Source organism: Meriones unguiculatus, chromosome 8, assembly GCF_030254825.1.
Source record: "Meriones unguiculatus strain TT.TT164.6M chromosome 8, Bangor_MerUng_6.1, whole genome shotgun sequence".
NCBI lineage: Eukaryota > Metazoa > Chordata > Mammalia > Rodentia > Muridae > Meriones > Meriones unguiculatus.
In genome coordinates this window covers 6,353,183-6,370,524 of record NC_083356.1, presented here as the reverse complement: position 1 = coordinate 6,370,524, position 17,342 = coordinate 6,353,183, and the positions used below count along the sequence as shown (strand labels likewise).

General features: G+C 43.5%; 1 protein-coding gene across 3 annotated transcripts in view; it reads right to left on the bottom strand.

The window, feature by feature from the left end:
• Positions 1-17,342, bottom strand: part of Slc38a1 (solute carrier family 38 member 1) — a 64,110-nt gene that overhangs the window by 33,168 nt on the left and 13,600 nt on the right. For all 3 annotated transcript variants that reach the window (XM_060388744.1, XM_021632832.2, XM_021632833.2), the window contains exons 2-4: positions 15,700-15,915; positions 7,477-7,552; positions 368-483 (exon numbers count right to left, since the gene is read on the bottom strand). In XM_060388744.1, coding sequence (XP_060244727.1) covers positions 368-483; positions 7,477-7,552; positions 15,700-15,821 — 314 coding nt within the window. In that variant the 5' untranslated portion in view covers positions 15,822-15,915. The remainder of the gene's footprint in view (positions 1-367; positions 484-7,476; positions 7,553-15,699; positions 15,916-17,342) is intronic.

Here is a 17,342-nt window from a genome sequence, read left to right as displayed (position 1 = left end):
TGGATGAGAGAGAGAGAGAGAGGGAGAGAGAGAGAGAGAACCCAGAGAAGCCAAAAGAGCACAAGGTCAAAATGGCAGGTTATATATAAGAAAGAGAAGCTGGGGGAAGGAAAGAGAAGCCCTTGGCTGGAGAGGGTTAGGGTAGGAAGCTGAGTGGGGAGAGCTGGAAGGAGTCAAAGGGGGCAGAGTGAGGAATGCAGGGAGAAGCCACAGGTACTGAATAAGCCTAGAGGCCTAGGGCGAGCAAGTGCTTTGGTAAGCTAATTTATCACTGCAGTTAGCCACCTACCCTGGCTTTTTTAGGACCTAACAGGAAACATACAAAAAACAGACATAAAATAGAATGCAAGGCCATGTCGATACTCACAGAAAAAGGAGGATCCCAGTGTTGGCCAGGGCAAAGGCGAGTCCCAAAATCCCACTGCCCATAATGGCGTTGCTCAGGTTAAAAACAGACATGCCCAGAGATGTTGTTCCTGGAATCTGAACAGCAGAAACAAATATCTTCACTAAGCACAGGGTCTCAAGGCCGTTTTTCAAGTCAAAGCCTTTCAAATGCTACTAAGACCCCACAGAGAAATGAAATGGGAGAACATTTTATTCAGTCTAATTTTGCAGTAACGTTTTCAGGGCTGTGCTATGTGAATTAAAGTGCCGTCCCCATATATGCATACATACATGTGTTTCCCCTCTCCCCTTTCTTCCCAGCCCCTCCCACCCCCACCTCCCTTCACCCACATCCACTCTTCTGATTCTCTTCAGAAAAGGGGAGGCCTTGATGGATATCAACCAGCCATGGCAAACGAAGACTAGGCACCTTGGCGTGGATGGGAGAGATGGCCTTCTCTCCCCTCCCATCCCTTGCCACCTACGGCAGGCAGGAGAGCTGGCCTGGCATCCCGAGAGAGGGAGAACTGGCCCTGTCCCTCACCAGCTGCAACAAAAGAAGATCCGTTCTTGCACCTCACCTAGGAAGAGGGCAGGGCTGGCCCTGGTTGCTGGTGGCTGGTGAGAGGAGGGTGTGAGCACGGAAAGCTGGCTCTGCCCCTTGCTGCTGAGGCGCTGGCCAAGGCAGGGCAGGAGAGTGCGTCCCGGTGGTGTGGGTGCAGTAGAGTTGGTGGGCTCAGTTCCAGGGCTTTGAATTGGCCTGCCCCAACATCTACCCCCCGAATGGACTGCTTGAGTGTCTGAAGGGGCCAGTCCTGCAGATCCAAAACTACAGGATATGACAGGAGGCCCAGTGAGGTCCCAGTATTGATGGTATAAAATAAAGTCTGAAGCTTCAATCCAGACCAATGAATGACTCATTGCAATGAACATTTTCAGGCAAAGAAATGTGGACAAAAGGGTATGTATGTTGTGGGACAGTACAGCTCTCGCAATGAGATTTTCTTTTTCTCTTTTGTGGGGGAAGTTGCAAAGGTGGAGGGCGGGTAACAGGGGACGGGAGATGAGTGGGACTGGGGTACATGATGTGAAATTCACAAAGAACAAATAAAAAATTCGGGGAAAGACTAGGCACGTTCTCTTCTATTAAGGTTAGACAAGGCAACAAGTAGAGGGAAAGAATTCCACAGGCAGGCAGCAGTGTCAAACAGAGATGGTTCCTGCTCCTACACAACTCTAACATACACACAAAGGGCCTCGCTCAGTCCCACGCGGCTCCCTGGTTGTGGGTTCAGCCTCTGTGAACTTATGGGCCCAGATTAGCTGATTCTGTGGGCATTCTTGTGTCCTTGACCCCTTTGGTTCATACAACTGATCTTCCCCCTCTTCCTCGGGATTCCTCAAGCTCTGCTTAAAGTCTGGCTGTGGGCTTCTGAGTCTGATTTTCTCAGTCGCTAGCTGAAGAAGCTTCTCTGATGACAACTGAGCTAGATGGCAATCTATGACTATAGCAGAATATCTTTAGGAATCATTTCATTGACTTTTTTTTTTTTTAGATTCGTGTTTGCTTCTATCATGGGTCTCTGGGCTATCTGGCATCTGGTTCCTCTCTCTCTCTCTCTGGGCAGTGTCAGGGGTGGGCTCTTTCTCATGGCATGGGCCTCAAGCCAGACCAGTCATTGGTCACTTCTACATCTGTGCCACCTTTACTGCCTGAAAATTTTCATGATGTCATTGTTTTTAATAGCTGAGTAATAGTACTCTATTGTGTAAATATACAACATTTTCTTTATCCACTCTTATGCTAGGGACATCTGCGTTGTTTCCAGTTTCTGGCTATTACGAATAAAGCTGCTATGAACATAGTTGAGTAACTGTCCTTGTGGTATGGTGGAGCATCATTTGGGTCTATGCTCAGGAGTGGTATAGATCAGTGGCCATTTTTCTGAGAAATCACTATATTGATTTCCAAACTGCTGTACAAGTCTGTACTCCACCAACAAAGGAGTGTCCCCCTTGCTCCACATCCTCACCAGCATGAGCTGTCTGTCACCCGTCTCTTTGATCTTAGCCATTCTAATCGGTGTAAGATGGAATCTCTGAGTTGTTCTGATTGCATTTCCCTGACAGCTAATGATGTTGAACATTTCTTTTGCTTCTTGGTCATTAGAGCTTTCTTTGTTGAGAATTCTCTGTTTAGGTCTGTACCCATTTTTTTTAATTGGGTTATTTGGTTTGTTGCTATCTAGTTTCTTGAGTTCTTTAATATGTTTTGGGTATCAGCCCTCTGTCAGTTGTGGGGCTGGTGAAGATCTCCCGTTCTGTAGGCTGCTGTTTTGTACTTTGTTTTGGTTTGAGATAGGGTTTCTCTGTGTAGCCCTGGATGTCCTAGACTTGCTTTGTAGACCAGGCTGGCCTTGAACTTATGAGATCCACCTGCCTCTGCCTCCCAAGCATTGGGATTACAGGCATGTGCCAGCACCACCCAGCTATTTAGCATCTTGCCTTACAGAAGCTTTTCAGTTTCATGAGGTCCCATTTATTAATTGTTGATCTTAGTGATTCCGTGACTGGTATTCTGTTAGGAGGTTGTCTCCAGGGCCAGTATTTTCAAGACTATTATATTACCCTCTTTCTCTTCTATAAGGTTCAGTGTATCTGGTTTTATGTTAAGGTCTTTCATCAACTTGGACTTGAGTTTTGTGCAGGGTGATAGATATGGATCTATTTGCCTTTTTCTACATGCCAACAGCCAGTTAGATCAGTACCAGTTGTTGAAGATGCTTTCTTTTTTCCATCATATATTTCTGGCTTCTTTATCAAAACTCAGGTGTCCAGAGGTGTGGATTTCCTTTAGCATTTTTGACTCGGTTCCATTGATCACCCTATCAGTTTTTATGACAATACCATGTGATTTTTTTATTACTATTGCTGTGTAGTACAGCTTAAAATCAGGGATGGTGATACTTCCAGAAGTCCTTGTATTGTACAGGATTACTTTAGCTTTTTGTTTCTCGATATGAAGTTGAGTAGTGTTCTTTCAAGGTCTGTAAAGAACTGTGTTGGTATTTTGCTGGGAATTGCAATGAATCTGTAGATTGCTTTTGGTAGGATGGCTATTTTTACTATGTTAATCCTACCAGTCCATGAGGATGGGAGATCTTTCCATCTTCTGATATCTTCTTCAGTTTCTTTCTTCAGTGACTTGAAGTTCTTGTCATACAAGTCTGTCACCTGCTTGGTTAGAGTTACACACAGATATTTTGTATTACTGTGGCTGTTGTGAAGCGTGTTGTTTGCCTCATTTCTTTCCTAACCCATTTATTGTTCGTAATATGAGAGCTGCTGATTTTTTAAAAATTAATTTTGTATCCAGCCACTTTGCTGAAGGTATCAGCAGTAGGAGTTCCCTGGTAGAATTTTTGGGATTGTGTCATATCATCTGCGAATATCGACACTTTTCCTTTCCAATTTGTATCTCCTTATCTCCTTTAGCTGTCTTATCACCAAGGCTAGAACATCAAATACTGTATTGAATATGTACAAAGACAGTGGACATCCTTGTCTTGTTCTTTATTTTAGTGAGGCTGCTTTAAGTTTCTCTCCACTTAATGCAATGTTGACTATCACCTTCCTGAATACTGTCTTTATTGTGCTTAGGTATGTGCCTTATATCCCTGATTTCTCCAAGACTTTTATCATGAAGGGATGTTGGATTTTGTCAAAGACTTTTTCAGCATCTAATGAGATGACCATGTAGATTTTTCCTTTCAGCTTGTTTATATGGTGGATTACTCTGACAGATTTTCTTCTGTTGAACCATCCCTGCATCTTTGGGGTGAAGCCCGCCTTTTCATGGTGGATGATCTTTTTGGTGTGTTCTTGAATTCTGTTTGTGAGTTTTTTGAGTATTTTTGCATCATTGTTCATGGAAAAAAAGTCTGAAATTCTCTTCCTTTGTTGAGTATTTTGTGTGTTTTAGAGAGCAGAGTGACTGTAGAATGAGTTTGGCGATGATCCTTCTGTTTCTATTTTATGGAATAGTCTGAGGAGTATTAGGTCTTCTTTGAAGGTATGGTAGAATTCTGAGCTAAAACCATCTGGCCCTGAGCTTTTTTTGGTTAGTTGGCAGACTTTACTGACTGTTTGCTTAGGAGTTATAGGTCTATCTAAATTGTTTATTTGATCTTGATTTACCTTTGGTAAGCGGTGTCTATCAAGAAAAGTATCCATTTATTTTAGATTTTCCAATTTTGTGGAATAAAGGTTTTTGAAGTAAGACCTAACCTAATGATTCTTTGGATTTCTCCAGTATCTGTTATGTCCCTCTTTTCATTTCTGCTTTTGTTAATTTTGATATTTTCTCTCTGCCTTTTAGTTAGTTTGGATAAGGGTTGGTCTATCTTGTTGATTTTATCAAACTCTGTTTCATTGTTTCTTTGTATTGTTCTCTTTGTTTCTAATTTACTGATTTCAGCCCTGAGCTTGATTATTTCCTGCTGTCTACTCCTCTTTGGTGTGTTTGCTTCTTTTTGCTCTAGAATTTTCAGGTGTGTTATTAAGTTCCTGATATGAGAACTCTCAAATTTCTTAATAAAGTCAATTAGTGCTATGAACTTTCCTCTTAACACTGCTTTCAATGTGTCCCCTAACTTTGGGTATTTTGTTCCTTCATTTTTGTTAAATTTTAGGAAGTCTTTAATTTCTTTCTTTCTTTTTTTTTTTTTTCTTTCTTGATCCAGTGGTCACTGAGTAGAGAGCTGTTCATTTTCCATGAGTGTGTAGGCTTTCTGTTGTTTCAGTTGTTGAGTTCCAGCTTTACTCCATGATGGTCTCATAGGATACAAGGGATTATTTCAATCTTCTTGTGTCTGTTGAGGCTTGCTTTGTGACCGACTGTATGGTCAATTTTGGAGACAGTTCCATGTGGTGCAGAGAAGAAGGTATATTCTTTTGTGTTTGGGTGAAATGTTCTGTAGATATCTGTGAGGTCCATTTGATTCATGACATCTGTTAGTTTCATTACTTCTCTGTTTGGTTTTTGTCTGGATGATCTGTCTATTGGTGAGAGTGGGGTGTAGAAGCCTCCCACTATTAATGTGTGGGGTTCAAGGGGTGATTTGTTTTAGTATTTTCTTTTCAATAAATGTGGGTGCCCTTGCATTTAGGGCATAGATGTTCAGAATTGAGATGCTTACCTTGGTGGATTTTTTCCTTTGTTGAGTATGAAGTGTCCTTCCCCATCTCTTTTGTTTGATTTTTGCTGAAAGTCTACTTTGTTAGATATTAGAATGGCTACCCCAGCTTGCTTCTTGGGTCCATTTGCGTGGAAAATCTTTTTCCAGCCCTTTACTCTGAGGTAATGTCTATCTTTGATGCTGAGGTGTGTTTCTTGCATGCAGCAGAATGATGGCTCCTGTTTTCCCATTCATTCTCTCAGTCTGTGTCTTTTTATTGGGGAATTGAGTCCATTGATGTTTAGAGATATTAATGATCAATGACTGTTAATTCCTGTTATTTTGATGTCGGTGCTGGTAGTGTGCGTGTGTTGCTCCCTTCCTTTGGTTTTACTGATATGATTATGTCTGTGTCTTTGGTGTATTTAACCAACTTGGGTTGGAGTTTTTCCTCTAGTATCTTCTGTGGTCTTTCAGAGTCTACAAGACATCTAAGAACCTTCTGGCTTTTAGAGTCTCTGCTGAGAAGTCAGGTCTGCCTTTATATATGGCCTTTTCCCCTTGCAGCTATTAATTGTCTCTTGTAGTGTGTGTGTGTGTGTGTGGGGGGAACGACACAAATTTCTTCCTGGTGAAATCTATTTAATGTAAGCTTCTTTCGTATTAATAGACATCTCTTTCTTTAGATTAGGGAAATTTTCTTTTATGATTTTGCCAAAAATATTTTCTGGGACTTTGAGCTCGGAATCTTCTCTTTCCTCTAGTCCTATTATTCTTAGGTTTGGTCTTTTCACAGTGTCCCAGATTTCCTGGATGTTTTGTATCAGAAGCTTTTTAGATTTAACATTTTCTTTGACTGATAATATATTTTCACTATCGTATCTTCTATGTCTGAGATGCTCTCTTCCATTTCTTGTATTCTGTTGGTGATGCTTGCATCTGTAGTTCCTGTTTGCTTACCTAGATTTCCCATTCCCAGAATTCCCTCACTTTGTGTTTTCTTTATTGCCTCTATTTCAATTTTCAGGTCTTAGCCGGGCACATACCTTTAATCCCAGCATTTGAAGGCAGAGGCAGGTGGATATCTGTGAGTTCGAGGCCAGCCTGGTCTACAAAGCAAGTTCCAGGATGGCCAAGGCTACAGAGAAAAACCCCATCTCCAATATAATAATATAAATAAATAATTTTAGGCCTTGAGCAGTCTCCTTCATCTGTTTTTTTTTTTTTTCCTTCTTCCCCTCCTTCACTTTCCTGACATTCTTTAAGGGAGTTATTGATCCCTTAAAAAAAATTATCCTATTTTTTGTTTGCCTTTTCCTCAATTTCTTTAAGGAATTTTTTTTCATTTCTTCTTTAAGGACCTCTATCATCCTCATAAAGTTGGTTTTAAAGGCGTTTTCTTGTGCTTCAGCTGCACTGAAATAAATATTCAGGTCTTGCTGTCTGGAACAGACAGCTGGGCTCCGGTGGTGCCATATTGCCCTGGCTGTTGTTGATGGTGTTCTTACACTAGGCGTCTGAGTTTGGGGTGATTTATAAGTCTGGGTGCTGATTCCTGAGTTTGTCTTTGTTGGATGGCTGTTCTGTCTCTTGGCTCCTGTTTCCTCTTTGGTCTTCTGGGCTTTGTGGCCCGGATTTCTGGCAGCCTGCTTGGCTTCTGCCCTGGCGGGGGCTGAACTTGGGCAGCTTGCCTCATTTTTAGTGTACCAGGGGTTCTCTGTTCTTCTGGTGTGGCCTGCACCTGCGCAGCAGTGAGGAGAGTGTTGGGGAACCGAGCCCAGGCACTGGGGCAGTTGAGCTGGCAGGGCCACACCTGACCCTCTGACATGCTTTTGCACTGCGCTGCACACACTGAGCCGCTGTCCCCAGTCACATGCTTATTAGTATGCGCGTTCACACTGATGACACTTACATACTCGTCACATTTCCTTTTCTCCAAATGGCTGTTGGTGAGGCTCCGTCTGCTTTCACGGTCAGAGATGAACTTGCTGGAAAGACACAGAACATGTTTAACTTTATGTTAGTGACTCTGAGCTCAATATCAACACTAAATGATTTATTTCCCGCAACACAGTGGGCACAACAAACTTGAGAAGTTGTCAGCTGATTGCCCAAAATCACTGTATTCAACATCTCCCCACGTGTCTGTGTGTGAATGTGTGTGGGTCGCAGTGTCTGTGTGTGAATGTGTGTGTCTGAGAGAGCGTGTATGCGCAAGCGAACATTACTGACTTATCAAATAAACTCTAAGCATTCCCACGCAGGTCCTTTGCCTCATTCAGTTTTATATCTCTCACTCTACAATCCACAAAGGAAATAGTTGCTTATCTTGATTGAGATGAAGGACTGCTCTCAGTTATAAAAAGCTATGCATTTGGAATCATTTTCAGTGTAAACTAAAACACCACACACAATGTCAAGTTAGCTTCTATGCAGACTTTTTGCTAAGTAGAAAACTAGATAAAACCAAGACTACTCTGCATCTGGTGCTGGAAAGAACCTGGAGGCACGGTTCCCCTAAGCTCCGACCCTACAGTATAGGGCCAAGACCCTGATCCCTAACAAAAAGGACAGCAACTATTTCACCATCAAACATCCAGTCAGCACCAGCTCTGTGGAGGACACAGGAGCAGACCCAGGGGACTACGGAAGATCTGCAGGCCATCAGGGTCCAGACTGGGAAGCCACCATAGGGAAAACAGTCCAGAGTTAAGAACCAAAGCCAGAGATTTAAGAAAGTATGTCAATCTCAGAATTTGAATTCAGATTCTGACTAGGGCCAACGCCTGGCACATGACCTCACAGTTCTCATCTGTAAAATGGAGGAGCACTATCACGCTGCAGTTGTGGAGGATGGAATATGAATAGGTCCAAAACTCAACTCAAACCGTGAGCGACAGGTCAGCCCTCTCCAAGGGGAGCGGCATAAACTGGGATCAGGTAAGTCCAGACAGTGGAAGAAACCCCAGCATGCAACGCAGACATAGCGACACAGAAGAATGTAAAGTGGTCTCAAGACTCACACAGTGCATTCGGGGTTAACTTCAGAGTTGAACAATATAAACTTGTAATCCATAAAAAGAAAGTGTCTGGGCCAAGTGGCGGTAGCACACACCTGTAAGTCCAGCACCCGGGAGGCAGAGGCAGGTGGATCTCTGTGAGTTCGAGGCTAGCCTGGTCCACAGGGCAAGTTCCAGGACAGCCAGGGCTACACAGAGAGGCCCTGTCTCAAAAAAACCAAAACAGAAACAAAAAAACAAACAAAAAAGAGCTTTTGTTAAAAAAACAAAACAAAACTATTCACAAACTGATGCTTGTATCTTTTGTTTTTGTTGTTTGTGTGAGCAGGCACGTACATGTGTGTCCCTGTGTGCCACGGCATGTATGGCACAGCGTACATGTGAAGTGAGAGGACAATGATATGGAGTCACTTCTCTCCTTCCATCTTTACCTGTGTTCCAGGGATTGAACGTGGGTCACCAGCTGGGCACAGAAAATGCCATTCCCCACTGAGCCATCTCTCTGGCTCCTCTTGTGTGAGTGAGTATACACACTCACACACACACTTATATATACAAATGAATATACATATATATGTATGTATTCTTTTTTTCTGAGGCAGGGTGGTTTCTACGTGTGTAGCCTTGGCTGTCCTGGAACTTGTCCTGTAGAACTCCCTTTGCAGACCAGGCGGGCCTCAAACTCACAGTGATCCACCTGCCTCTGCCTCCCTGAGTGCTGGGATTACAGGTGTGAGCCTTGTATATTCCTAAAGTGTTTCAAGAGTGAATTTTTGCCAGTGTGCTGGCTAGTTTTATGTCAACTTGACAGAAGCTAGAGTCATCTGAGAGGAGGGAACCTCAGTTAAGAAAATGTCTCCATAAGATCTGGGCTGTAGGCCAGCCTGTAGGGCATTTTCTTAATCAGCGATTTATGGGGGAGGACCCAGCCCATTGTGGGTGGTGCCATCCCTGGGCTGGGGGTTCTGGCTCCTATAAAAGAGCAGGGGCAGCAAGCCAGTAAGCAGCACTCCTCCATGGCCTTTGCATCAGCTCCTGCCTCAAAGTTCCTGCACTGTTGGAGTTCCTATGCTGATTTCCTTTGATTAACAGTGATATGGAAGTGTAAGCCAAATAAACCCTTTTCTTCCCAACTTGCTTTTTAGTCACGGTGTTTCATCATAGTAATAGAAACCATGTCTAACACAGACATTCTAGAGAAATACAATTACCTGGTCATCGTCAGATTAAATCACAGTAAATTTTTCATTAGTAAATTTAAAGCCACCTGAATCTAATTTAAAGAAACATCTTTAAACTGTGCTTAGTATTTTATGCACTTTTTTAAAATGATGCTACATTTCACAGTAAAGTTTTTTTTTTTTTAACGAATTGTAGGTATCAGTAGTAATGATCTTATTTATCTTCCTCCTTTCATCGTCAATTCAAAGAACCTGGTTCTTTCTGCTATTATCTAAGTTTGTTTTATTAGAATAAGGCAAAGGCTGCTACATACGACAAATTTACTCTCAGACTGTTGCTTGCTAGAAGATGCAAGTCTGCAGAGCCTACTCTACTTGGGGACGAACAAACCTGTCTCCTGAAACTCAAATGATCATGTGCCAATGGAGAAAAGACCACACCAGCTAACACTGATATAGGAATGATGGAAATGTCCAAAGTGTAGATGAGATTAGAATCCAGAGAAGTCAAAAGCAGTATTAGGTAGAGTGAGGCAGCACAAACTCTGAAGCAGAAGCCGGGCGTGTCCAAATAAAAGACTTCTGCTTACATGTTGCTACTCAGTAGACTCAACCAGGCTAATTTTAATGACAAGCTTGGGTATGTGGTATCCCGGTCCGAGAGACTCCCATTTGCCTTTCTTATGGAGGGTGCTTGTTTTCTGAGGAGAATTTCCATTTTTTTTTTTTAAGCAAAGAAAAAGCTTTGCTTTTCTCCCAAATAAATCAAAGCACTAATAAATCAGCTTTGTTAGGGCAGACCTTAGTTCCAAGCCTGTAGTTCCAGCCTGCAGCTGATGGCAGAGGTCATCTGGGCAGAGAAGAGGTGAGTGGCCTGAGATGGTAGAGAATCCTGGGGTGGGGGTGACACAAATGACCCTTTTACAGGGGTCACATATCAGATATCCTCCGTATCACTTATTTACATCACAATATACAAATAGCATTGTAAGCAAACTCCTGTTAAACAGGAGTGTGCTGAGAGGAGGCACTGTTGACAGGCTCAAACACACTAGTGAGGCGGCTGGATTCTGAGGCCTCAGAAGAACAGGAAAAATGATACAAATTTTCAAATGGTTCTGTCTCTCCTGCCTCACTCACTGTGGCAGGACTGTAGACTGCTCAAGACTCTCTGCTGGTGTTGTGTTTTTCTGATGCTGTGAAAAGTTCAAGGCAACTTATAAAAGAAAGCACGTAACTTGGACCACTGTGGCAGGTACTGTGGCAGCAAACAGGCAGGCAGAGTGTTGGAGCAACAGCCAAAAGCTTATACCCAGAGCCACAGTCAAGAGCATGAAGCAAAGAACAAGAATGGTGTGAGCTTTTGAAACCTCAAAGCCCAGCCCCAGTGGCACGCCTCCTCCAACAAGGCCACACCTCCTAATCCTTCCCAAACAGTTCCACCAACTGGAAGCCCAAGCTTTGAAACATATGAGCCTGTTGGGGGTCATTTTCAGTTGAACCACCACAGTTGACCTCTCCACTGGGTATTTCAAATGTTGAATTTGGTTTTGCCTCAGTGTTCCAATCACAGCTTCTCCTGCTGTGGCTCAAAAGGATCCTCCTAAGTGTGGTTGTGGCTGTAATGAAGACAAGTAAAAGCCAAAAACAGAGCAGCAGCCGGAATCTGCTCTCCAGAGTGTCGCCTGCCTGATGTCTGCACCAGCCAATTCTGACCCCTCAAACTCTCACAAGTGTCCTGACTTTCCAGTGTGAACTGAGTTTTCTGACCCGTTTACTACCTGTAGCACACACGGTGCCCTAAGCTCATCAAGGCATCAGACCATTTCAGGGTTGCCTAACTCCCAAAGGGTACACGGCCACTCAGAGGAGCCTTCTACTAACTAAGCAAGCAGCTTCCATTAGTAATTAGTCATTAGGAACCACCTTAGGCTGCAGGGAAATTTAGCCATGTAAGACGGAAGTATTTCATTTCATTCATTTATTATTTATTTGTTATGTAAGATGGAAGCACCTAAGTACACTTGTGTGTGCTGGCAGGTGAAGGGCAGAGGGCAACTTTTGGTAGTTGTTTCTCTCCTTCAACCATGTGGGTGTCAAATTCCAGTTATCATGGTTAGCATTGCAGGCTCCAGAACAGTGGTTCTTAACCTGTGGGTGGCGACCCCAAGTGGGGTCATGTGACCCTTTCACAGGGGTCGTATATCAGATATCCTGCATATCAGTTATTCACATTACAACTCACAACAATAGCAAAATTACAGCTATGAAGGAGCAACAAAAATAACTTTACGGTTGGGGGTCACCACATGAGGAACGGTATTAAAGGGATGCAGCATGCGGAAGGTTGAGAACCACAGTTCTAGAGTGAAGTGATTTTAAAAGTCCCTTTATTCTCTTTATTGCTCTTTCTTCTCTCTGGTTTTAAAATCTTTACTTTGTAAACTTAAGAAAAAAGGGAAAGAGAAACCAACCTTTCTTTTTTTGTAATGGAAAATTCCATTCAAACAACTAGGCCAGGCGGCTTCCACCATGCGTTTTATCTCACCGTTTTTCTAAAAAGGCAATTGGCTGCTTAAAATCACTGACCTCTGGCACTGAAACTGACATAAAACTTATTTTTATTGACTTAAAAAGTGCTGTGGGAGAAGGTATCTTTGACAAGTGATCTTAAGACGACAAACTTATTATTAAAAAGAGTTTACACACTGGGTCAGTCTGTACCCATAAAGTGAAATTTGATAGACCATCAAGTAGTCAACTGCTCTGCGAATAAAACCATGAAAAAAAGCCTACCACAAATGATTTAGTGACAAAGCCTTTAAAATGGACTTTGGCATCATAGTCACACACAGTGTGAGAAGCAGCGAGCAAGGCAGAGGTTTTATTTGAAATTAGAAGGAAAGGAGCAGACCGGCTAAGGACGTGTTGTGCAAAAAGAAAGAGTCTTTGGACTGCACTCTCTACAGCGGGATCCTTGCACTGTGGTGCCTGGTCTACAGACGGACAATATGGGGAGATGAGGAAGAGTGAAACTGTTGAACTTAAATGCTGGTACCCAGTCCTTTCCCTGATGTGTAGATACTGTGTGCAGAGAGGGAAGGGAAGAATAAACAGATAAAAAGGGATCAAGGCCAGTGTCTGGTATTTGTAGCACTAGAGGGAAGGGAAGAAGAAACAGATAAAAAGGGATCAAGGCCAGTGTCGTGGTGTTTGTAACACTAGCCCTCAGTTGGGAGAACTGAGTTCCAACCCAGGCCAACCTGGGCTACACAGTGAGTTCTAGCTAGCCTGGGCTATAGAGCAAGTCTCTTGTCTCAAAACATATGTTATATAAAAATGTATAAATAATACATAAAATAAATAATTTATATGGGGGTATACACACACACACACACACACTCACACATGTATAATGAGACCAGGGCACACGGAGAGGACATCGGCAGGCACGTAAAGAGAAGGAAACGAGAAGCCTGAGAGACTGAGGGGGAAGAAACCGTATCAGGCGCCAAACTCCACTGACCACAGGGCAGAGGAGACCTGCCCTGTAAAGCACAGAGGCAACAAAAGAATTTTCTGATGTGCTTTCCCCGAAAGCACAGAAAAATTAGGAAAAAAAAAAAAAAAAAGCAAGCATAACTTTTCAAAGGCTCTCTCAAGTTGACTCTGGGTATAATAATAATGACAGCAAGCGCTTTTAAAAATGAAGCTTAATCAAGCCTTGCTCCTGGTTCATAATACATAATGACAGGAGTGACGAGAAAAGGCACATGAGTGGGAATGTGCGCTCAGTCTTCTGGACACGGTTGGGTGACCTACAGACATTTCACCACACTCAGGCCAGCAAGAACAGCTGCCATTACAGCTGAAAGGAAGTCATTACTCCGTGGGGCGGAGAAGAAGAAAGTGCTCAGTAAAGGGAGAGGGCGACAGTTTTATTGACGCAGACACTTCTCAAACACTGCTTTAAGAAAGTAGCTTTGTTATAAAATCAAAATGTCCTACTTACCACCCTGAGGTGGAGGTCAGCGGTGACTACAGAACAGCCCAAGAGCACAGCACACAAACAGCATGGAACTATTAAAACCCAGACTTTCAACCAGGGGCCGAGCATTGTATCAAACAGAAGGACAGAGTGACAGATTTAGACTGGCCGGGATGGTGCCTTGGTTTGCAAATTTTCTCTCATTTGCAGGATGTTTGCTTTGAGTGATCCATGACAGTATAAGCAAGACACTTGGATTCAAGAAATGGATTTAAGCTCTGTGAGTTCGAGGCCAGCTTAATTTACTTAGTTCCAGAGTTCCAGGTCAATTAGGACTACATAAATAGACCCTGTCTCAAAATAATAATAATTAACAACAACACCACCACCAACAACAACAATAATAATAAATGGCAGTTATAAGGCCAGAAAAATGCTCGCCGCTCTTCTGGAGTACCCAAGTTCAATTCCCAGCTCCCATGTAATGAGGCTCAGAATTGCAGGTTAATAACCCCAGCTCTAGGAAACCTGACTCCCTCTTCTGGTCTCCACAGGCAACTGCACCCACGGGCACATACTCCCACATAGACACTCGCATATATATAATTGAAGAGAAAAGAAAAAAATGGAAGTTACTATTATCATTCAAAGAAGTGGAAGAATCAAGTAAATTCGATTCCAATAAAAAGAAAATAAACCTAGCACTGTAAACACACTTGGGCAGTAAGGAGGAAGTGATATATTAGAGGCTTAACCTTCCCTGTGGGAAGGATTGGGAACTGTGTGAATAATGACAGTCCTGGGTTGGGCTGTCCCAGGCATGCTGTATCAGCATGTACTTCACACTGTCAGAGATGATCTCTACAAGGACGCCTGCTTGTGACTATGTTCTTATCCTCCTCATCCCTGTTTCCTGGTGGCTGTAGAAAGTGTGGCACTGACAACACTCTAACAGGCCATTCGAACAGACTGGTGAGATGGCCCGGTGGTAACAGGCCCTTGCCACCAGACCTGACCATGATCCCTGGAATCCACATGTTGGAAAGAAAAGACCAATTCCCGAGGGTTGTCCCCTGACCTCTGCATTCCTACCAAGACATCACACAGGCCCAAGTAAAATTTCTTAATTTTAACTGCAGGCACTGCTCTCTACCAGACTCCTGCAGAGGGCAGGCTTCCTGCTAAGAATCCATAAACGCTGGATGAAAAGTTCCCATGTCCCAGGGTGATCTCAAATAATTTAAAACCAACACATTTGGTTCTGTCCTGGTAGTTTACATTTGGTTCTGTCCTGGTAGTTTAGATATCTCAGACTCAAGAGGGGGAAGGGCTCGTTCGAGGCCAGCCCTCTCCCCTCCCTGCTCTCTACTCCCTCCTCCCATTCCTTTTTTTCTGTCCCTCACCAACCTCTCCCCCCTCCCCCCATGGACTACTTCTCTCCCACAGTCTTTCACAGAGACTTTTCCCATTTGGGCCTATTGATCACTATTATCATTTGAAATCCATACTTCAAATGATGTTCAGAATAATGAAACCTTGTGGTTTTTACTCACTTGTACTAACATGCAAATGCAACTTGGATGGTTTCTCAATTAAAATGCGTAGCAATGGTTACAGCACACACTTGGATCTGAGATGTGACGAAACTCCGTGGTCTAATTCCCAGGCACGGAGCTCTGAGGAGTCTGGGCTGGCTGGAGTCCAACGTATGTATACATTTTCATTAGACTCGACTCAAAGTTCTGAGAGGATGAATAAATTACTTTCCTGTCCCCCTCATCTGCCATTCCAGACTATGCCCAGCAGATGTCACGTCAGAAATTCAAATCGCATCTTCAAACGCAGCGTAACTTCAGTAAATGAATAATCCGCCACAAGAACTGAAGGCCAGAGCCGTTCTCTGGAGTCCTTCTCGCAGTGGGCGGCCCTTGGGGAAAGGCACTCACCTATTTATCTGGCCGTTCTCCACCTCAGTGAAGTCGTTGGAGTCGTTGCTGACGTTGTCATCCTCGGGCACTGTCATGTTCTGCAGCTCCGTTAACTCAAGGCCGCTTTTGAAATGCATCATATTCAGGCGTCCACAGCCAAAAAATCAGCCCAAGTTTCTTCTGTTCCCAGGGTCTTCAGAAGCAGGCAGCAGCAAGCACAGATGTCCGAGACCCCTAAAAACACAGCAAAATGATGACTAAATTGATGGAGGTCAGCACCGAGGACACATGAACCATTGTAAAAGAGCAAACAAATAGTAAATGTAGCGAAAATGCCACTTCTAGGTTTTTGCTACTAGAAAACAAAACACTTACCTCAAATTTTTACGTGTTTTGTACATTTTGCTCCATTTTCAACTACAGAGTCCCATCCCACAACCTTCATGCCCACACTTAGAGAAACCTCACTTTAGCAGCAGGCAACATACATACTCATTCATGAACTTGTGTTCAAAATAAGAGCGAAGGGCCGGCAAGACGGCTCAGCAGGTAAGGCACCTGCCACCAAGCCTAAGTACCTGAGCCCAGTTCCCACGACCCACATGCTACAGTCAAAGAACCGGCTCCTGTGGTTCTGACTTCCACGTGTGTGCTGCATGTCCCCAACCATAAACAGAAGATTTAAAACCTAATAAGCAACCAATTAAACGAAAATGATTTGGTGATTTTAACGAGCTTGCTCCCAGGGCACAGGGGTACAGGCCAAAGGTACAAGCACGCTCAGTTAGATGACAATGCAAATCTTCAGTAAATGTCATCACCGCGGACCAGCCTACAACCGGGACAAATTTTATCGTGGAATTTAGCAAATAGTTTATACGTCAACTGCAAGAGATTAAATCAATCTCTTCAATGAAATCACTCTATGTCAGGGAATTAGGGAATTAAGAACTCATACTCAGAGGATTTCGGTTAATCCACCTGCTCCTCTATTTCCTCATCAGAGATGAGAGACGCTCACGGCCTCATATGGACCGGGATGTACAGGAAGGAATTTGGGGACACAGCATCAAAAATCAGAAGGACGCCACAAAGGTAAATGAAACTTGAAATGCGAGGCCAAAGCAGGGGTCGTGGCCAGGCCTGTGGACAGGAGGGGGCTTTGCACAATGGAAAGGAGCTCACAGAAGGAAGCTCACAGAAGCATGGCTCCCTCACTAGGCTAGTCTCAAGTGTCACTTCAAGGACATCTTGGAACGGCACAACACATCAAAAAGACATAACACCAGAATCTAAGGCCTAGATTAACGGTTCTCAACCTTCCTAACGCTGTGACTCCTTAATATAGTTCCTCATGTTGTGGTGACCCCCAAACCATAAGGTTATTTTCGATGCTGCTTCGTAACTGTTAATTTTGCTGCTTTGAGTTGTAACGTGAATATCTGATAAGCAGGACATCTGATATGTAACACCCGTGAAAGGGTCGTTCAACCCACAAAGGGGTCGTGAGCCACAGGTTTCGAACCACTGGCCTAGGCGAAGAGCTACAAACCAATAATGGCTACTGAGTGAGCAAAAAAAAAAAAAAAAAACCAGTCTCCTCCGGGGACAAGTGTCCCCTCCCAAAGGTCATCCGATCTCAGTAGTCAGCCACAAAGGCA